The 21,616-nt window shown below is 37.8% G+C and overlaps 2 protein-coding genes and 1 non-coding gene across 3 annotated transcripts; 2 read left to right on the top strand and 1 right to left on the bottom strand.

The window, feature by feature from the left end:
* The first annotated feature begins 552 nt into the window (after nt 1–552).
* Nucleotides 553–636, top strand: TRNAY-GUA (transfer RNA tyrosine (anticodon GUA)). The gene is given in 2 exon segments: nt 553–589; nt 601–636. It is a non-coding gene; the product is annotated as a tRNA-Tyr (tRNA).
* A 1,036-nt stretch (nt 637–1,672) lies between these two features.
* On the top strand, nt 1,673–6,348 carry LOC103709472 (glyoxylate/hydroxypyruvate/pyruvate reductase 2KGR-like). The gene is made up of 2 exons (XM_008794825.5): nt 1,673–2,224; nt 5,581–6,348. Exons 1-2 carry the CDS (start codon nt 1,793–1,795, stop codon nt 6,097–6,099), a joined length of 951 nt encoding a protein of 316 aa, XP_008793047.3. The 5' UTR covers nt 1,673–1,792; the 3' UTR covers nt 6,100–6,348.
* Nucleotides 6,349–12,393: 6,045 nt separating this feature from the next.
* Nucleotides 12,394–17,423, bottom strand: LOC103709471 (nucleobase-ascorbate transporter 2-like). The gene is made up of 14 exons (XM_008794822.4): nt 17,061–17,423; nt 16,837–16,934; nt 15,838–16,014; nt 15,594–15,694; nt 15,228–15,303; nt 14,639–14,698; nt 14,333–14,517; nt 14,148–14,244; nt 13,649–13,735; nt 13,478–13,536; nt 13,304–13,395; nt 13,137–13,214; nt 12,899–13,059; nt 12,394–12,793 (listed from the first exon to the last, which is right to left on the bottom strand). The coding sequence occupies exons 1-14, from the start codon at nt 17,149–17,151 to the stop codon at nt 12,581–12,583; spliced, it is 1,575 nt and encodes a 524-aa protein (XP_008793044.2). The 5' UTR covers nt 17,152–17,423; the 3' UTR covers nt 12,394–12,580.
* Nucleotides 17,424–21,616: the final 4,193 nt, after the last annotated feature.

The raw sequence follows: 21,616 nt of genomic DNA, 5'->3' as shown, positions 1-21,616 counted from the left end.
AAAAATGCTATTATGAGTTAATGAAGAATCTGTTAACATGAGTATGTATTGCATATTAACTTATCATGTTTAGACAAGGAAAATTTGTTTGTAGTTTGGCAAACAGCTTTGGTTAGATGTGATTGAAATCTCGAAACTTAGCTGGTTAATCCTTCAAATCCTTTCTTTTGGTTTTAATTCTTGTTTGCATCTAAAAAAATGCTTTCATTTTGGTGAACAGGACCACCACCTATCCATGGAGAGGCTCTAGTGGTTGAGGTTCCATCAAGTTAAATATCTAGCATTCAGGGAATGCTTCTTAAATTAGATGCTTAGCTGATGAAAAAATTGGTTGCTAAGCTGATCAAAATTTATTGCTTAACTAAGTGTATTGAGAAAGAGGGAATTCAGGATAGAGATATGAATATCTTAACCTTTTCTCACACTTTGAAGCTTAATGAGTTCTTAGTCTGTCCTGTACCTCAGTATAATTCACATCGAAGTGGAATACAAGAAAGCTATGCCTTCTGAAAATAACAAAAGTAATATGATGTTCATGTGAAACTTATCCATCCGACCTTAGCTCAGTTGGCAGAGCGGAGGACTGTAGTAGAGCAGATGATCCTTAGGTCGCTGGTTCGAATCCGGCAGGTCGGATTTCTTAAAAGAATAATACTTTTGACCCAAATTATTGGAATCTTCTTATCACTTTCTTTTTTTCCTAAATTACTTTTATGTTAATTCCAAAATATTTTATTTTATATTGAATAAATCTTATCACCCCTCTCTTTTTTCCAAATAATATTACGGAACGTGAAATATGTTTTAGTTTGCAAAGGGTATATAGATTTTCTTTCCAAAGAATAAATGACTATTTTTAATTTAGACGGTAGAATAATTTTCATTTTACTCTTTATTTCACAAAAGAAGTTATTTGAGAAACTTTTATTTTTTATATGACAGGATACTTCTATTAGCATTATTTTTCTCCAAACAAAGCCATTCAAACATGATATATATTTGGTTTGCATGGTGTATAGAGATTCTTCCAAAAAATAAAAATCTAGTCTTTTTTTTTAACAAAAGAAATAGTGGATATAAAATTTAGATTTTTCTCCAAGCAAAGTTATTTAAACATGATATATATTTGGTTTGCATAGTGTATAGAGATTCTTCCAAAAAAATAAAGATCTAGCCTTTTTTTAAAAAAAAATAAATTTAGTGTGGTTTTGGAGTCCATGCATGTCTGTTGGGCCATTTCGTCCCTTGATTCTGTTACATGTAAAATATTGCGAGGATGATCAATAATTTGATTTTTTTTCAAGTCAGATTTTTTCAAAAAAAAATCATGACTTGGAATCTTCTTATCACTCTCTTTTTCCCCAAAATTACTTTTATTTTTATTCTAAATTATTTTATTTTATCTTCTTACAAGATAATATGATGCCTATTTTATCTCTTTTTCTGTAATTTTTTTTTAAAAATATAGATCATTTATTTAAGGTCTTTTATACTCACTGAATAGGATACCAATGGGCCAAAAGGCGGATTCTTTTATCGTTAAAACAAATATCCTCGAATGGGCCAAGAAGTGGCTTCTTTTATCGTTAAAATAGAAGTGGCCTCTTTATTTATCAAAAAAATATCCTCGAATGGGCCAAAAAGCGGCCTTTTCAGAAAGCGTCCCTCTTCTTTCTCACTCCTTCACCGCCACTTACTGGAACTTCAATAGGGGGTGAAGAGGAAATTAAAAAAAGAGAGAAAGAAACGCCTAAACCGAACCCTAGCTTCGTTGTTGTCCATCGAGGGCATCATGGAGTCCCTGGGCGTCCTTCTGACCCTCCCCATGAACCCCTATCTGGAGGCGGAGCTCCACCGGCGGTGCCATCTCTTCCGCCTGTGGGAGTCCCCGCCGGCCCGCCGCAAAGACTTCCTCCGGGCCAATGCGCCGTCGATCCGGGCGGTGGTGGGGAACGCCTTCGTCGGGGCGGACGCCGAGACCATCGACGCGCTGCCGCGGCTGGAGATCGTGGCCTCCTATAGCGTCGGCCTCGATAAGGTGGACCTCGCCCGGTGCCGGGAGCGGGGGATCCGGGTGACCTATACACCCGACGTCCTCACCGACGACGCCGCTGACCTCGCCATCGGTCTCTCAATCGCCACGTTGAGGCGGCTCTTCGATGCCGACCGCTACGTGAGGGCCGGTTCATGGAAGGCCAAGGGGGATTACAAGCTCACCTCTAGGGTTCGTAAAGACCCCACGTTTTTTCAGTTCTTTAGTAGTTCTGATGCATTTGTTTATTCTTTGCGGTTCTCCCGTCGTTCTCTGTTCTTTGAGTTATTGATGCCTTGATTTGATTTTCTAAGACGTCCATTTATTGAAAACGTTGCAAATTCTGAAATAAATTATGTTCAACTGTTAAGCATTTCAACATGGCAACTTGTTATAAATTGTTTTAAATTAGAAAATTGGAGTACTTGTAGTTTCTTGTTCCAAATGTCGACTTTTTTCTTACGGCTCTTTAGTATCATTGCCGGATTCTGTCTCTGTTCTTGAGTTCTCTGTGCCCTGATTGAACCGTTTTTTCAGATGATTCTTTGTTATTTGCTGAAAAGAATTCTTAGAAATTGATGAATGGTGTTGAGCTTGGCCTTCCAAAATTGTGACTTCTTGGATCTTGTTGATAAGATGTAGAGACATTGGAGCATGATTGAACTGGGAGTGCTGAATTGCTCTAATACTTCGCATGTTGCTCTTGTTGATACAGCACATGTTTTTCTTTGCATTAATGTATGAGATTGTCTACAATCATGACGTATGCTATTCTCCTTTCCTTTGATTGTGGATTTTAGAGGTAAATTCTGTGTCAAATCCTATCATTCTACCACGGAATGGCATGGTGACAACTATTGTTTGATTTGTTAGCATATAAAAGTGTATGTGTATTTGTTATATTTTAATGTTTTCCCTGTCTTCATAAAAGGTTTTGCAACTGTACTATTGATGGATTTTTTTGTTTTTTTGGCATATTTGATTGCTTAAGTCGTGATATACAACACTGGAGAATGTATTCCTGGTTCCCTTTTGTAGGTTCCTAACAATTCATGACAGTTTTCAATGCTCCTTTGAAGTAGCTGGGTACCAGAGTTGAGTTTGGTTGGTTCTACTTGTTTGTGGTTGGGAAATAGGCATTGCAATGATATTGATCTTCCTGAGTAGTGGACTAATGCTTAGAAACAATTTAAGTTTATTGTGGTCATTATTACTGCGGTTAGTTGATATAGTTAGTACTAAGTTATTGAAATGGTTATTTCGTCAAAGCCAATTCAGCATTTCTTCTGTTTTCATTAACATCCTTATTTATTGTCATATGTTCTGTATTAACAAGTTGCCATTATTTTTTGTGTCCTTTTATTATAGGTTAAGGAACAGAAATGATTCACTTTGGTGTCTTTAGCATAGCTATCTCATGCACATAATGAACCATGAGAATTGGAGATAAGACACTTAGAAGCTTTTGACACTTTGGACATGATTTTGGAGATTTAATATGCAGGACTAGCTAATGTAAAATGATTCAGAAGAATTGCTTGGTACTGTATATGTTTTATAGGTCAAGAGGATCTAGGTTTATTGGCTAAGGAACCAAATTTAAATTATTTCCTACTCGAAGGAGGTGGCTTGGTTAAGCACAAAAAATTTGGTGGTCAGGTTTGAAAATTTCAAGCAATTAGGGTATTAGCATCTTTGTCATGTAATCCTTGAATCATTTCAGAGTTTAGCTGGTAACTTGGCCATAGTTTATGGTGAGATTATGTGCTGATCTTAGAACAATTATATGGTCTTTAGATCAGTATAGACAACATGCTAGGATGAGTTAATTAATCTGTCATGCACACGTGGAATACTTATTTTTCCTTAGAGAGATAGGGATAGAAATGTTTGTTTGCTTGATTTATTTGGGATGCATATATTAGGTCAAATGGAAAACATTTCACCAGCTCTTATTTACTGGTGTTAGATTTTAATTTATTATAAGGTTGTAGAAGGTGATCATTCTATAATTTTGATTTTTCCTTTCTCTTTGCTTCATCTTTTCCTCTTTCAATGTTTTCAACTTTTATCATCACATAGTCCAGTCTTCTTCTGTGTTATTATTGGCTGTTAAAAGGTTGCAAGACACATAAACTTATATGTTTCTTAGTTAAATATGGCAGATAGATTTGTTTATCAAACTCATCGATGAATATGTCTCGTGTGAAAAATCATTTAATAATGATTTAATGTACTTATAGTCATTTACAGTTAGCTTGTCCGACAGATTGAAGTATATGAAAGGTCATACTGGTACAAACCTTTTCCCGTTGTCTGATAGCATTCTCATCTCCGTTAGAGTTGGAAGTTATGTTTATTTAGATTCTCTATTAATCTGAATCCTTTAATGGCTGTCGCCATTTTTCATCATATATGGCAAACTGATTGAAGTTTCTTTTTTCTTAAGTAAATATATATTGTGATGGCATTTTATTTTCGTTGACGTTGAAGTTTTAGAAGTAATATGAGATTTTCATAACCTGTAATCCTTACCCTAACCCAACCAGTTTTATGCATGTTTGTTTGTGTGCATGCATGTGCAGGAGGAGGGTAGGTATGTTGGTTGTGTTTTTCCAAGTAAATTAAAGATTCATACGAACACGATAACAAGGATTGATATATTGTAAAAGTGTTAGAAGGATGCCCTTGGTCTACCTCGAGATATTAAAATGAAGTAAAATCCTTGCCGGTCTTGTCTCCTTGATCAGCCGAACTGATTTCTATTATCTGCAGTGCTGATACAGTTGGATTATAGTTTATGCTGTCTATCTTGCTTGTGTTAATGTCTATAATTTCAATTATTTATAACAAACTCGCCAATTATCTGATTCCAATCAAATCTGCTCGGGATAAAAAAGGAACATCTGCTTTATCTTTTTGCTGTTCTCCCGGGACATATCCCTTGCATAAAAATATTGGAATTTTATGATTTTGGCGCCTCTACATCAGTCTCCTATAATAGAAGTCCCTTGCTAGATAATTTTATATCCCCCTAATCAACATGTAAAGATATTGACTCATAATGCGTACATGTGAAAGATATAGTTATAGGTTCATTGATAAACAAGAATAAAGAAATCAAAGCCTGAAGGGTTTCAAATTCTTTATTCATCATATGTAGAGTGAATTTTATAGTTTTGTTGTTTTCCTAATGTCTAGAGATCACATTTGGTTTGTGGATCACTACAAAAATGAAGGGTTCCAATGGGTGAAGAGCACATACCTAAGTGTCTTTGAGTATCATGCTAATGATTTTTCAATATTTGATTCTTTGAACAACATTTTTTTCAGAGAATGGATAGATGTGGTGATATTATATGTTACTGCTGCTCTATACATTATTATGATATCAGTTGCAACTGGAAAATTTTGAATCAATGCTGTCAGCTGGAAAACTGTGAGAAATTGCATGACTTCTAGACATATTTAGTGTCCTAGTGTTTGGATGTGGAAAGTTTGTTTTATTAAATTTCATAATGACCAACTCAAATGATTTTCCCCTGCAGTTCAGTGGTAAGACTGTGGGTCTTCTCGGGCTTGGCAGGATTGGTTTAGCTGTTGCCAAGAGAGCTGAAGCCTTCGGCTGCCCCATCTGCTACCACTCGAGAACTAGAAAGCCAAATGTAAACTACAAGTACTTCCCCAGTGTGCTTGAGCTGGCAGCCAACTGTGATGTGCTTATTGTGGCATGTTCACTAACTGAGGAAACTCGCCGCATCATCAACCGTGGGGTGATTAACACATTGGGCCCAAAGGGTGTGCTTGTGAATATCGGACGAGGTCCTCATGTGGATGAGCCCGAGCTCATCTCAGCATTGGTCGAGGGCCGGCTTGGAGCGGCCGCGCTTGATGTATATGAGCATGAGCCCGACGTACCTGAGGAGCTGTTTAGACTGGAAAATGTGGTTTTGACACCTCATGTGGGAAGTGCCACCTGGGAAACTCGCAAAGCAATGGCTGATTTGGTTCTTGGGAACTTGGAGGCTCATGTGCTGAATAAACCCTTGTTGACTCCATTCCTGTGATTCTATATATTGGCAGTGGTGGGTTGATCATTTTCAGGAATTCCATGGTGGATATTTCATTTGGATGTCTGCATTTTAGGAAGCAATTTATTTGCACCTAAATATTTTTGTGGAATTTGTTTGTAAGTCAAAATTTCCTGAAATATCATAGTTATTCTCAATCGAGTCGTTCTTATTTCTTTCACTTCTTCAATGTACAATGTTGGCAAACTGTTCAATTGGTGAAATATCATCTTTTCTTAGAATGAAGATGTATGGTGTGTCCATCTGTTCTGTCTCTTAAGTCTCAACTTAATTTGCTATAGATTCAATCTCCTGGAATTTGTTGGGTCTGTCTCTCTAGTGATACAAAGTATGAAGCTTGTGCTGAAACTTTTTTCTTAAAGGTGAAGGCAGCTTGGTGCTATTTTGTAACCGCGAAGATGATCATCAAGGTAAAGAAACCGAAGAGGTCATTCAGCTTTTCCAGATCCTGCCTTAACCTTCCCTTGAAATGGTATTTAGCTAGAAACAACTTCCGTTTCTCACAAAATTTAAGCTAAAAGCTAAAAATCGCTGCATTCTAATTGCAGGGAAAGCGCTCACCTTACATGATACAAACTTTAGCTGCAATAGAAAGAATCATACAGTGTGCATTCGAATAAAAACCCTCTCAGCTGTATCGATTTAATCATTCTAAACGTAGTTCTGGAACCTAGTAAATCATAAAAATGTGAGTTGGAAGTCAGCTCGAGGAGGACGCAAATAAAATTTTTTCATTGACAATTGCCAATTTGGCTAACACATCGACTACTTTATACGATGGAAGGTCTATAAACAAGTAGACACAAGCTTCTTCAAAATTTCACAGAAGACTCAAACGGGGAATGGGATCTCCAACCAGCTTCAAGAATCTCGAGTTCCTATCTTTCCATCGTCTCAGGCTCGGAAGAACCAGTCGCGTTCTGTGTCTTAATGCTATGTTGTTGCTCCTTCAGGAACTCGAGAGACTTCGAGCTGAAGTAGGTGAAGGTCCCCTGCTTGTGGGTAAACAAGCAGCGATAGCTGGATCCCACCACACATCTCCAACCAAGCCAGGATACGAAGTCATATCCCTGCAACTACAAAGAATTCTTTGAGAGGACTGCGACCACACCTCAATGTAACTCACCATGCACTCTCAATGTTAGGTGCTCTCATGAAGCTTGCAGGTGGTGCATGCTCCTGCACCTTGACGTAAAAAAACACTAGCTTTGGTGGAACCAATCACTTGGCATGCAACGTCATGTCAATTTTCTAGCCTTCATGCAGGACTCCAAACTGCAACAAGCATAGGTATTTCAAAAGAGTAGCTACAAGTCACCAATTTTTATCAGTGTTTAGTCCACCGGATTTATATGTTAATGGCGGATTGATGCAATATATGAGAGATAAATAGTATTAGTAAAGATCCTAGGTATCATTCAACCAAAACCTCTCGTAAATATTCTAAGTAAAGATTCCCAGTCACTTCTATGAGCTAACAAGCAAAATTGTCCCTGTAGAATGAGGACTACAACCCTAGAAAAAGTCTCCAGCCATGGCGTCCATTTTTTTATCCTAATATAATGGTTCAAGGTCCCTCATTAGATTCAGAAGCCTACCGAGTAATGGTATGGGTAGTTATGTGGAAAAGAACAATAGAAAAGGTGAGTGATATCAGTTATTCACGAATAGATCTAGTAAAACTTTTATATTTTATATTTCAAAATATAAACTAATTTATTTATATAATTATATCGATTTGTATTATCTTCATTGTAACAATAATTTTTTATTTATTAATATATATTAATATATTTATTTATTTATTTACTTATTTATTTATTTTACTAAGTCAAGCCTAACTCGACAGCAACTTATTTACTAACTAAACTAATCCAACTCAAATAAATATTTTATCCAACAACAAGCCGCTTGCAAACAGTTCATTCCTCGGACAACCTAATCCAAATCAGAGAAGTTGGTAAGAAAACGTGTAGCTCTTGCCAATGTCAATTGTTTCTCTTCACCTTCCCAACTTAGAGAACGAGAAAAAAGGAAATGAAAGCACGGAAGAGAACCCATCAGTAGAACTAAGCCATGCAAATAGGGTGATTTCATTGCCAAAAAAAGAAGAAGTCCAAGAGTAGTACACAATAGTCCCACAAATCTAATTTGGTTCGTAGTTTGCTCGGGCCTAATCAAGGTTTTTTAGCTCGGCCAAGATATTAGTTTGTGTTACTATGAAACATTGACCATTAAGATGATATGAAATATTAGCCCATATATATTATCTCAGCTAATATAGACATGCATGCCCCGATTTATTGACCGACACAATTACAATATATTTAGCAATTAAGTTTTCCCATTTCTATATGCTAAAACCAAAGTTTAATACCATGCTTATAGTTTGTTTAAAGCAGCCTACGTAGGTATCTTGTCCATCACACATCATCTGAGTCAACGGCTACATTTTGAGACTACATGAAATTTATAGGAGCAAACTGATACTAATAACACATTTATTGATGCCCAAATTTTGCCCGATGATAGTGGAGGCCTATTCTCTGCATGATGTTGAGCCTTTCTTATGGATGAATAATCTACTCTCAAAAGTGAGTCTAAGTAGAATACTATCTTTTTAGCTTTCCTTACTTGATTTTAGTAGGGAATAAGAGTCCCATTAAAATTAGTCTCTTGATAGACTATATATCGGCCATGTTAGGCAAGTCCAATTTACACCATATCAACATTCGTAAAGTACTAATAATTAGCTATTTTAGTATAGAGATTTAATGTAATATAATATGTTTGATGGTTTAATAGGGGTATGGAATCACTTGGTGGGGCCCATCATGAGACAAGGTTCCCCCCACCCTACGTGCAAAAGGTGATACGAAGAGTCGAATACCACAAGAAATACGTAGATGATGATGACAACGAATCACTCTTCATAGCATCTTTATTGATGTTAAGTCCATGCCAGCCCGCATGGTGGCCATTGATGCTTTATGGCAAAGAGTTTGTGTGAGAGAGTGAATAATTCATGAAAATAAAGTCAATGTCTTCTTGTGAAGCAAAAGGACCACGCATGATTCCTCCGGCAATAATTGGGATGGTTCTTTTGAAGGCCGAAAAGTATTATTTAGGTTTCTTAATTATATATAAGTACCTAATATCTATTTAGCAGAGGATTCAAATCCATTCAAATCTAATCACAGGTACCACGATCGGCTCATAGTCAGCCTCAATGAATCTATATTGCAGTGTCTCCTACTCCACATAGATTATGAGCTGAGTCCGCTCTGTACCATTTGCAACAACCTAGGACTTTATCCAAAATAGCTAGCCGAAAGGTATTATTTAGGTTCCTTAATCATATATAAATACCCAAGATCTAGCCAGCGAATAATTGATGTGAGACTAAAGGTGATCTAAAGAGTCGAATATCACAAGAAATACGTAGATGATGATGATAACGAATCACCCTTCATGACATCTTTACACCCCCTCACGTGCAAAAGGTGATATGAAGAGTCCAATACCACAAGAAATACATAGATGATGATGACAGTGAATCACTTTTCATAACATCTTTATCGATGTTAAGTGCATGTCAGCTGACACCGTGGTCATTGATGCTTTATGGCAAAGAGTTCATGAGACAGAACTAATAATTCATGAAAATGAAGTCAATGTCTCCTTGTGAAGCAAAAGGATCGTGCATAATTTCTTCGGCGATAATTGGGATGTCAAGATCTATCTAGCGAAGGGTTCAAATCCATTCAAATCTAATCATAAGTACTACGATCGGCCCGTAGTCAGCCTCAATGAATCTGTGTTGCAGTGTTTCCTAATCTGCATAGGTTATGGATTGAATCCGCTCTGATACCATTTGTAACAATCTAGAACCTCACCCAAAATAGCTGGCCGAAAGGTAATATTTGGATTTCTTGATCCTATATAAATGCCCAAAATCTATACAGCAAATAATGGATGTGAACTACTAAATACATGCTCGCATGGGTCCTCACAATTTTGGCTAATTACATTGCAGTGTCGTATGAAATCTATGGGAGTTATTCTTAAAAACCAAGATGAAAAAAAAGTCATCACAATATTATTCTTTTGACATGCGCTGCCGCCAAAATCCAACCCATCCTAGCTGTGATTTAAGATTGCTGCTTGCTTGATCGGCGAGGTTACATGTCTGATCTGCAAGATCGGATCGAGATTGAGATGGTAAGATGTTCAGACTGGTCTGCTCGGATGAAAGGGTCTCTTGGGAGCCAGAAGTTCGACCTAAAAATAGGAGAAAAAATATCAAAGGTCGCCAAGTTTTGTCTGGCGGGCGATCCTCCGATACTTAAATCAGTTCACTCTCAAGCTTTTGTCGATGATTAAAAAGAATTGTGGCATCATAATCACTAGCCAAAAAATCTAAGCAACAAGCGAATCAGTGATATCCAAAAAACCATACCGTCGACTATTACCTTATCATACTTGCAACGTTCATCTACCAAATCAATAACCATACTGTATGTATGTAGTTAGGCAATCAATTTTCCAATCCAAGAGCAGGATAGCACAGAGCTAAAGATTCAAGCTTAGTTAGGTCATAGCTGACATAAGAGTGGCCAGCTGATCGGCGGTGCAAAAGTTCCATGTCAACAACTGGAACATATCTATCTCACCTCTTACAGTGCAGCAAATATATTAGAGTCAGTTTCGCAGTAGAACCTGAATTCCAGGGAAAAGGATTTGGGTCTGTGCATGGGCGCTGCAGAAGGCTGCAAAACGGGAAAGCTTGGGGTCGGAGGCAGGAATGAAGTGCATAAGTTTATGCAGCAAAAGCTGAAAGATATTAATGATTAGGTGGAAGGTAAGCAAGATATTGGGGTATTGAGGCAGTCTGTTCCTTAGCTTGCTTGGCTCGTTATTGTTGGATAGAATGGGTGAGTGGGGTTTGGCATGAGGACAGATGGTTTTTAGCTTTAATGATTCTGTTAATATTCAGAAGAATTTTTCAGAGCCAGAGAGAGAGAGATGCTAATTTACTTTGTTCCACCTCTTAAATTTGATCTAGTTATATATAATTTTTTACAAATCTTCTCTCTGCCACTGCCCTAGTCACTTTACTTCGCAAAAATATTGAATCTGTGAAAGATCACATACAAAGATGTTTTGTTATTTGTTTTTTTTATGAATTATTTTTCATAGTTTAAAAGATATTTAATTTTTAAAAAAATAATATTTTTATTTATGATGTTTCTATTATCGTTGAAAATTTGGTCTGTTAATTTTTACATCTTCGACTCTTATTTTATTTAATATTCTATAAAGTACTGAAATTTATTTTTAATTTTATTTATTTATTTATTTTGTATGTAAAAAAAATTAATTTTTGCAATCCGATCCATCCAACTCTTCATATCTAACTGTACTTGTTCTGCCTCACTTACTAATGCAAATTATTAGAAACAAAAACTTGATTGATCATTTTATGGAAAAATCTCATCAAACATTAGCATGGCATTGCCGATTAAGCTCATAGAGAATATTTAAATTATTTTTTATAAATTTAAATAATATTAATAAGGAAAAAAAGGATTTATCAACTATTCTGTTAGACTTGTAATTCTCTTGGCTTTGCCAGATTTCTGGACATAGGGAGTCTCCATTTGTCACCAATCCACCTCCAAAATTCTTTACAAGAGCCTAGATTTTGCACAAAAGTATTAAAAAAATAAAACAATTTGTTCATCGACTCAAACGTTTTGGAACTACTATTATATTTAATCAAATCTTCTATTTCCTAATTATCCAGAAATTTCTTGTGACCTAAAACATTCATAGACTGAAAGCTGGAAGAAAATCTCATCCCTCATAGTTAGTGGTGATGGTTGCTACTTCTACTCTGCAAGAGTACAATACTGTCACTGCTATAGTGCTTATTTCTAGTGACCCTTTTTTTTGTACAAATATTTTTGACCTTTATCCACTTATCTGAATTGTTTCCAAACTTTTAGCACGTTCCTGTATCATTTTCAACTAGCTAGATCATTGCCAAGTGGTCATGGAATAAGTTCATGGATGGCCAGAGTCCACTTTCTTGACTTCTCGATCTAATATTCTTATGCCAGAATCGCTGTCCAATTGAGTTCTCCTAGTCCCTTTGATGCAGCTTTTAGAGACAGCTCCCATGAAACTTTATACAGGAAGAGTTTGCCCCCAGTGTCTGGATTCTATAGCATTCCAGCCATTGATTCACGCATCCAGTTTTATTGCAAGTTTGAAGAAACAACCAGTTTTATTGCCCAACAAATTAAAAATATGCATGCAATGGCTAGAAACCCACGCAAAATTTACAACATGAGAAATTTAGCTGGAAGCTACATTGTATGCACCACCCTCTGCTCGAGAATCTGAGTTTCACCCCCTTTCCCTTTCTTTCTCTAAGCTGCAAGAGCTATATGGTTTAAGATGGAGGAAAGAAACGGTTAAGGTTGAAAGGGAGAGTGTAGAACTCCTCATTCCTGCTATCTCCTTTGAAACTTCGGAACCTGACCCACCATGGCATCCCTCTATCTTTATCTGTATCCTTGAAGTCAAGTGTGTTGTCGAGGAACACAGCCACGATCAATGCAACAGTCGGTGGAGACGAGAAGATTGTATTGATATAATCATTAAACTGCAATGCAATGCTATTAGATTACAATTTGAACCCTGTCAATCTACATAAAATGTCAAGATTGTATGTGATCCAAGTGGAAATGAGAGTGAGATGAATACGAACCCATCCGGCCCTAGTGTGAGCAGGACCATGCTGAGCGCTTGCGGTGTAGCGGAAGAAGTACTCAGGGATGGATAGGCCAAGGAAGATAGAGACGCCGGTGATGAAGAGGTTTCGCATGGAGTTCATGTTAGTGAACTGCAATAAGGATAGCCCTACCGCCGCTGACAGCACAAACAAGTTATACCATAGGAGAGAAAAATTCTCAAACATAAATGATGAAGACCGAGAGAGAACGTACCAACAAGACCAAATAGAACGCAGTATACAGCAGCAAAGATTGTGAATGGTATGGAGGCAAACAGTGCTCCAAATTTCCCTGTGACAACAGTATAAGCTAAAGCAACTGCTGAAATGAATCGAACCCATATATAGTTTTGCATGGTGTTCTGTGGAAGCATCTCTCACCCAATATGGAGAAGAATATCATGAAACCAGCTGATATCTGAATGACTCTGCGGCTCCCAACTCTTGTTGACCCAAGAAGCCCGACGTTCTCCCTGTATTATACTCAAATTAGGCTGTAACACGGTTGGTAAGAACCTCTAAATAGTCTTTTAGTGACGAAGAAGATACACTTACACAGAAACAGTAGAGCCAGTCCCGGTGCCAAAAAGCCCATCTAGTAGGATACCTACACCCTGTTTGTTGAGATAGTATGAGAAACACCATCGAGGCAAGTAAATTAAAAACCTATCATCTCAGCAATAGGATTTAGAGAACAATATGAACCAGGTATAAGTGATTACTCACCTGCCATCCAATGCCTCGGCTTAGGACATGAACAGGAGGTGGCGTTGCACTTGCTAGCCGAGCTGCAGCTTTGTAGGCCCCAGTTGACTGCAGCAGAACAGCAACATGTCAAAACTTAGTAACAACAAATTAGTCATAACATGCCTAGAATTGTTTCTGCCTTCTTCACAAAGGCTGCTTACAGACACTTCCATTCTATTTTGTAAAAGAATCAACTCGAAAGCACTCTTCAGCGAGGGAGGAAATAAAGACACATCGAAACAAACAATGTAGCTGGCTAATCATACAGAGACTACTTTTTGGACCTCTACATCCATGGCTGCCACCAAGTTTTTGAATATTTTGTATGCTAACAACTCCCATGTATGTATTTATACAAGAACTGTATAAGATGTCCGATTTAGCAAAAAAGGAAAAAAAAAAAAGAAAAGGCAGGTACATAAATTGGTCTATTTTTATTGAGTCCAAAACATGAATTTAAGATTTCAACATCACTTACCTCGATCAAGGATACAAAGACGGCAGCCATCATCCCAAAACAATGACCAGCATCAAAGCTTGGAGGACCCCATTGCAATGGATATGGGATCTTTATCCTGCAATTCGATGATATTTGAATTCTTGCATGTAGAAGAGATGAAGGATGGTCAGGAGAGACGACGGTGTCGTGAGTTGATGACATACCAAGGAGCGGAGGAGATGAGGTTGGCACGGTCGGTACGGCAACTGATCTGGGTGACCAAGGGGTGATGCCTGTATGCACCACTCACTGTGAGGATGTGAGCATAGGCCCATATGATGGTGATGGAGATGAGGAGCGCATATCTTTCCAGTATAGGCACACGCCTTGCATGTAGATGCTTCAGATACTGAAGAAAGGCGAAGTGGGATGGGGCAGTGTTAATATGGTAACGTAAGTGAATGGTGGAAGCAGAGAATGGTTTCAGGTTTCTTAACAAAGAGGTGGTGGATTCAGATAATGGTTAGCACCTGGGAGAATGCAATGAATAAGATCAGCATGGGAACGCCAATCTCCACGCATCTTCCAACCTGATGATGTCATCAAGAATGTAACAAGTTAAAGAAATTTTTGCGCCAAGAGGCAGAACATGGAAATGTTCTAATGCATCATTCTATAGAAAAATTGATGCATTGAAACAAGTTTATAAATAGATATTTACAGTTCCGTAATGGTGATCGATCATCCAACATGCTCTCCATGAAGTTAATAAAATTTAACAAAAAAAAAAGCTAAAATAACATAGAGATCATTAGTTTGTAAGATATTTTTGCAAGATAACTTAAGCATTAATGTTAAAAAATATTTATAAGAAGATGAAATGCTTATTAGCTATGCGTTTGAATTGAAAGCCCTAATAAAATGACTTGATCTAGAGATCATTCTCAAAATTTGATGTCTTTGGCAAGCAATGGCAAATTTTGTGGATTCATTTATCTCAGACATGAAATTCAGCAGCATATTCTATTAGTTCTCATGTTGTCAAAGATTGAAAGTCATGTGCAGAGAAATATTTTTGTTATGACACAGAATACAAGTTAATGGCAATAGCAGTTGTACCACAGGGAAACCTCTATCAAAAAGCCCAAAGCCGACCAGCGCCACCACCGGAACCATTCCCAACGGGCTAAAAAACCTGAGCCACTCACAAACCCATCGGTGAGACCAAATCAAACTAGATATAAATCAACTTAAATTTTCAGTCATGTGCCACCAATCTTGGGATCATTTTTGCCACATCAAAAGATTCCAAACCATCCCATTTGGTGGACCCTTTCAAATAGAATACTACCAAAATTCTGACTTGGATGGCATGTAGGATGGCTGGTCCAAGTAATGATTGATTAGATGGGCCACATTAACATAGATCATGCTGCCAACCAGCACAAGAAGAGAACCATGCAAAGACACAGAAAGAAGCTGTACCTGGAGAAAATACCCCACAGCTGGCTGTAACCCAGAATGATCTGAATGCTAGAAGAAATTATCAAGGCCCCTTGTGTGGCCCTCATGGTCTGAACAAACCTCTGTACATGCAAACAAAGCAGCATTTAGAACCATCAGCATAAACCAAACGGTTCCTTCCAGGACTGGGACAAGAGGAGGGCATATTGAGAGTTAAAAGAGTACAATTCAGTAGAGATGAGAGCTATGCAGTTAGTTCACTGACCTCATGATCATTAGGTATCCGCGTCAGGGACGAGTCGTGAATTATGGAGATGATCGGAACCACAAATGCATAAGAACCACCAATAACAGTTGGAAGGCGCGTGCCGAATAGAGTTTGCAGCAATGTGTTTATGCCAGTCACAAATAGCAATGTCTGAACCACCCTGACCTTATCACCCTGCAATGCCAATGGGCTTTGTGTCGAATTAAAACTGATTGCATATGGCACTGCTTGAGTCTTTTTTGTAAATGATATTGGTCATCACAAAAATATGTTAAGTCCAATGTGATGAGGATACAGGTTAATAATACATCATCATTATGAAAACACTCATCACAACTTTCCAAGGTTTTTCTTCATGCTGCAACTTCTGAAAACTCCATTTATAGACAGTAGATATCATATACTTTGTGCTATTTTTCATTGTTTAAGAATCTAAAAAAAGTGACCAAGATTTTATACACATGATGAACATCTCTACCATGTGTTGTCATGTCTCGATCTTTAGATAATTGATCATAAAATTCTCAGTTCTTAGAAATGCAAACTCTGACATACTACACTAGCATCCATTACACTGCATTCATTTAAGTACCAATTTCTCACAGAATGACACTTCTTTTCTCGATATAAGATGCCACGATGTAAGACATGGGTCATAATAAATGATAGCAGAACAATCCTTCTCATGACAATTGGTTTTTGATACTATCAAAATCCCAAATGTTCCACAAACTCATTAGAGAAACAACTTCTTGAGTGTGATTAATGGCTTAAAAGTATCCATAACACATCCTTGTCCTACAAGGACTCTCCAGGCTTTTTTTTTTTTTTAATAAGAAAGGTCCTCAATTAAATGGAAAACTAATGGATCAATCTAAAAGAAACACATCTAATATATACAAATCAATCTTTTATTAAAAAGGGAACTTCTAATAAAAATCAGCGCTAGTCCATTTAATATGAAAAAGATAGGAAAGAGAGGAAATGAAATCTCACATCACTTCCACCCATCCAAGGAACCAACAGGGTGGGGATCATCACCGCCGTTCCCAACGCCAGTATGTAATGCTGAAAGCCCAAAGCAATCGCTTCTCCTACAACCCAAAACACAACCACCAACAGCAGCATGCCCCGTTTTTTTTTAGTTATATATCCATACAGAGAAGAATTCAAATAAAGAAAAAAAAAAAAAAGCAAGAGTCGGTGCTAATCTGGCATACCCCAAGATGGGTTGGAATCGATGCAGTACTCGAAGCCCTGGAGCTGATCCATGGGCGGATGGCTGATCTCCTCCGGCTTGAAATCCGTCATCTTCTTCTCCTAGACCACCAAAATCCCAAGCGCCCAAGCAGAAGAAATCAACGAAAACGAGAAAGTTGGAATTTTGACAAGGATATGCGAAGAAGGAATCAATCGCCAAAAGAGAAAATGAGAGAATCGGGAGAAAAGCTGAGGAGCATTGGGATGAGAGCGAAGGAAAGGAGAGTGGGGAGGAGGAGGAGGAGGAGGAGGACGAAAGAGGTGTCGCTTGCTCGCTTAAAGAAGGGCTGGCTTGAGACAAAGAACATTTGCCACCCACTGCCGTCTTCTCCTTTTTATGCTCTCTCTTTATCACCAGCTTTCCTCTCTCTCTCGCTCTCTCTCTCTCTCTTCCCCGGAGGAATTGGCCCGTTAGTATTTTTAGGACGGAAATGCCCTTAAAGGCCAAAACATTTCCAAAGGTTTCAAAGAATAAAAAAATGGGGGAAAGGAAAGTTACCGTTACGTGTCTCATGCGTTTCAATTGGTGAAACCAACTTTGCATGATGATATTTACGAAGAGAGAGAAAATTAACATTTCGTTCAAAAAGGCTAGTTCTTGGTTGTACTTTGCTCTATTCACCTGTGACACATCTACAAGTGTGGCTGTCATCATTCTAGTTCTATTAATTATGGGGTTAATTAGAAAAGGTTACGAGAAATAGAAATAGTAGGACAATAGGTGTGACAAAATTTCTTTTGACCTATGTAATTAGAGATTATTGTTTGCCTGAATTTAATTTGACTTGAAAAAAAAAAAGGTTCCACAAAGATGAGATTTAGGTGCAAAATTGGCAGCAAAAAGAGTTGTATCTGCTGGTGTCATCTCCTTTTGGTGACACGAATCTCTTGAAAAGAGTCGGTTTTTTGAGTGAGATATGACAAACATCGGTAATCAGGTAAGTCCAGGAGTGATTAACTTCAAGTCATAGAGGGGGAGTAGCAATATGTTATCCTCACTGCTTGTAACTCACCTCCTCCTCAAACTGTATTTGATTACGGATCTGGATTCAAATATTCATTGGTTAAATGATAAAAATATTCTATATAGAGAGCAAAATAGAGAGTCATTTAGTTTTATAATGGAAAGAAAATATAGCTGATGTATTTCAACATTGGCTCCTCCTTTGCGAGACATGCACTAGAGGTTGACTGTATCATTCTGGAAAGGGACTCAGCTGCGTTGATTGAACATTTACGAGGGAAGGGACGGGAGTTGGCAGAACACCTGCTTTTCAGCGACACTCGATGGATGAGTGGGAGTGTTGTACTGTCCAGGTCAGGCATGTTCTCCAAAAGGCAAACCGAGTGGCAAATTGGGTTGCCTCATATGTCGCGCATCATTCGAGAGATTTCCTATGGACTAGTAGACTTCTCCTACTATTTTGTGTACTTTCCTTGCTAGGGATGTAGTTGGCTATGCTCATGCCAGAGCTGTGTGAGTAGCCATTTTACCACAAAAAAAAAAAAAAAAACATCGGCTCCATCTACATTTAGGTACAAATTTTTCTAGCTTCAAAATAGGTAGATTTCGAGAAGTTTGAATGATTTCATCATCTTTTGGGGCAGCTTGTTATTAATTTTTAGATGTTACTTGCTGAGAGTCACTTGTAAAAAGAGAAAGAAGGTACCTAAATTGTTTTTATTTAACTATTTTATAAAAGTTTCATGTCATCGACCATTTGTATGCTTACAAAAGATTATAAATCAATCTAAATTGAACACCACCACCCATTTGGCGTAAGTACAAGACTGATAGCTTTTTCTATATTTTTTTTATAAAAACATGCCTGGAGCATTTCAAATTATTCCTTTGTTTCGAAAAACTATTTTTGAATTTTGCTTTCTAACAAATTATCTAATGTGCATTTATTATTTTCTTCGAAGTCTTTTGGCTAGAAGTTGATCATTTATTGAATATGGCGGTTGCCCTTGTCAAAGGTTTTTTCTTAACAAGGCATCTCCTTTGAGTATTGTTACCGTGACAATTATACTCTATTATATGCATATGATCTCATTTATTATTTTTGACTACTATTGCTACATAAATATACTAAATAATTGCTAATGCAGCATAATATTTTCATAATCATGACATGAAAAGGACCGATCTGTAATAACATTAAAGCCAGAGGAGGTGATAAAAATATTGACCAGCTTTGGGGTTCACCCCATCTATACTCTTCCAAAAGCAACGGCTTCTTTTTTTTTTTTTTTGTGGCACGTCTAAGTAGCAAAAGAATGGAAGGGGTTGTATCTTTGGCGCGAAAGAAGGATTCACTTTCTTCTAACAAATCCACCGTTGGATCACTCTCCGCACACCTCTCAAAGCGCTCGAAACTCGCTATTCATCCGTCTGCACAGATCGCAAAGCGACCAGTGGAAAAGGCAACGGCGGATTCGCGTTAAGAAAGTTGAATCCTTCTTTCATGCATAAGATGCAACCCCACTCCCAAAAATAGAAGAAATTTAAAGGGGGTGAATGAGCCTAATTAAGACAACCGGACGGCGGTCGGTGGTTTACGTTGGAGTCCACGTGAGGTGGAGCTGCGAATCTCCTGACGTCGACACTCATCTTTAGAAAAATATTAAGCTGACCGAACTCCTGACGAACCCACTTTCACACCCTCACACTGGTGCAAATGCCCCTTTCCGTGCGGTCCCCGCCCTTTATGAACCTGAAACCTGCGAGCTTCCCGCGGAAATCGGAAGGTAAACGACCGGAGAAGTTTGTCTACGTTTCTACCTTACCCCGAAGTAAGAAGGCTTACCATGGAATCTTAGGCTATGGAATCTCATGGCATGCAAATCAAAGTTCTACTTGGGCCCTACATGGTCACAAACTCAAATTTGGCTAATTTTTCCTAGCTAATTTTTAAAAGGTTTGGAGAAAAAAAGAAGAAAAAGCGTCAATAATTTTTCTGATGATAGAGTAGCATTAGTTGGTCATAATCATTTGGGTCGCACTTCTCTCTATGTTTTGAGTAATGCTTGCATAAGATCGATAAATGTTAATGAAAATGTTCTCTGGACTCCAACATGTCACTAATCTTGTGCTTTGTAGGAAATATGTTACTAACATGCTTGGCAGTCCAATTAGAATCTCTCTTGGTGCTGCTACGAATGAAGAGTGCAAGGACAACAGTGAGAAGGTTTATACGAAGGGAGAGCCATGATGCAGGCTAACTGATAAGTAGGGTTCACTTTTGGAGAAAACATGCAAAAAAAATCATATGGGGTTTGAGACAATAAAAAAGGGGGATTCTCTAAAGGTTCCGAACTTCAAATATGATGCTAAATATTGCCACCAAAATCAGATCTCTTAGAGCTCAGTGCACATGCACCAAAATCCAATCCGACGAGGCTGGATGGATTAGTTGAAAGATGAGCAGTGGTTAGTCAACTTCTGATCTGCACGGACTGGAAGGTCGGTTCGGAGTGAAAGGTCTGGCTTGCAAACAGAAAGGAGAAACATCGAAAGTTGCCAGAGGACTCTCTGATGCTTAAGACAAACTGTGCTTTAGTGGAATATTGGATATCTAAGAGTAAGAACAATGTAGAGTGGAGTAAAAGAGAAAAATCATATTTGGAGGTCTCTTGGGGTTATGTATATATAGAAATGTGGGCATGAAGCCGTTGTTTTAAAAGAGCGGGCATGCCGTAACAATCACAATAACTGTCCAGGCTACAATGGCTGCTCAATGTATGGCAATGCACCTTATAAATGTGTAGGATTGTAACTATTCTTCGTAATAGGCTTTAATTGCTTTTAATATGTTTTGAATTAGACATACATGATCCACTGTTGCTGCTGGTCGATTGATTTGGTTATTATTATTGGTCGGCCAATATGATCAAGTGGTCTGATCGGTCACAAGCTGACAAATTTAGACCGCATCACCAAGCATGTTATACGGTGATTGATGATTGATTCGAGTGATACTCTGATGTGACTTTTTTTTTTTTGTTCAACCACCGAAATGGAATGGCCTTACTTTTTCTTTTTATTTATCGTGAATGATTCGATCATTACATATGGTAACCAAGTTTTGAATCAGTATATTTTTGTTTTACTTTCCATAACTCTTCCTCAGCCAGGCTTGAACACCATGAAGGCAAAGTCACACTGGCCGTACCTTTTCTGCTTGTGACTTTAAATGGCTTCCATGGTGTCCAGATAACTTTTACTAATGCTTGTAGTTCAGGATTGCAAAACTCTCCCATTTGAAGACTTGCTTGCTGTAGAAGTATTTTTCAAAAACTATTATAACATTAATGAAACACATTGCAAATGCAAGTGAATCACGACTGGCACAACATGAAAATGTTGGTGATTGTACCTGCTACTCGAAAAAGAGCAGGAACGCGATTCGTAGGTAAGTCAAATGATAGTTGAATAAATCGATATGATTTTGTTATTTAAGCAACTGAAACAATGGTGTTTGTACTAAATACTGAAAGAAGTAGGAAAAACGAT

Source organism: Phoenix dactylifera, chromosome 9 (genome assembly GCF_051530095.1).
Source record: "Phoenix dactylifera cultivar Ajwa chromosome 9, Ajwa_hap1_PhDact_Kaust_v1.1, whole genome shotgun sequence".
NCBI lineage: Eukaryota > Viridiplantae > Streptophyta > Magnoliopsida > Arecales > Arecaceae > Phoenix > Phoenix dactylifera.
The sequence above is the reverse complement of the archived record's forward strand: the minus strand, read 5'-3'. Positions and strand labels throughout refer to the sequence as shown.

Excerpts from the sequence above, each read along its gene's own strand:
- LOC103709472 (XM_008794825.5), top strand. The coding sequence starts at position 1,793 with ATGGAGTCCCTGGGCGTCCTTCTGACCCTCCCCATGAACCCCTATCTG. Across the intron at positions 2,225-5,580 it reads ATTACAAGCTCACCTCTAGG|TTCAGTGGTAAGACTGTGGG; the intron begins GTTCGTAAAGAC and ends TTTCCCCTGCAG.
- LOC103709471 (XM_008794822.4), bottom strand. The coding sequence starts at position 17,151 with ATGACGGATTTCAAGCCGGAGGAGATCAGCCATCCGCCCATGGATCAG. Across the intron at positions 15,695-15,837 it reads GGATACCTAATGATCATGAG|AGGTTTGTTCAGACCATGAG; the intron begins GTCAGTGAACTA and ends TTGCATGTACAG. Across the intron at positions 15,304-15,593 it reads CTGTGGGGTATTTTCTCCAG|GTTTTTTAGCCCGTTGGGAA; the intron begins GTACAGCTTCTT and ends TGAGTGGCTCAG.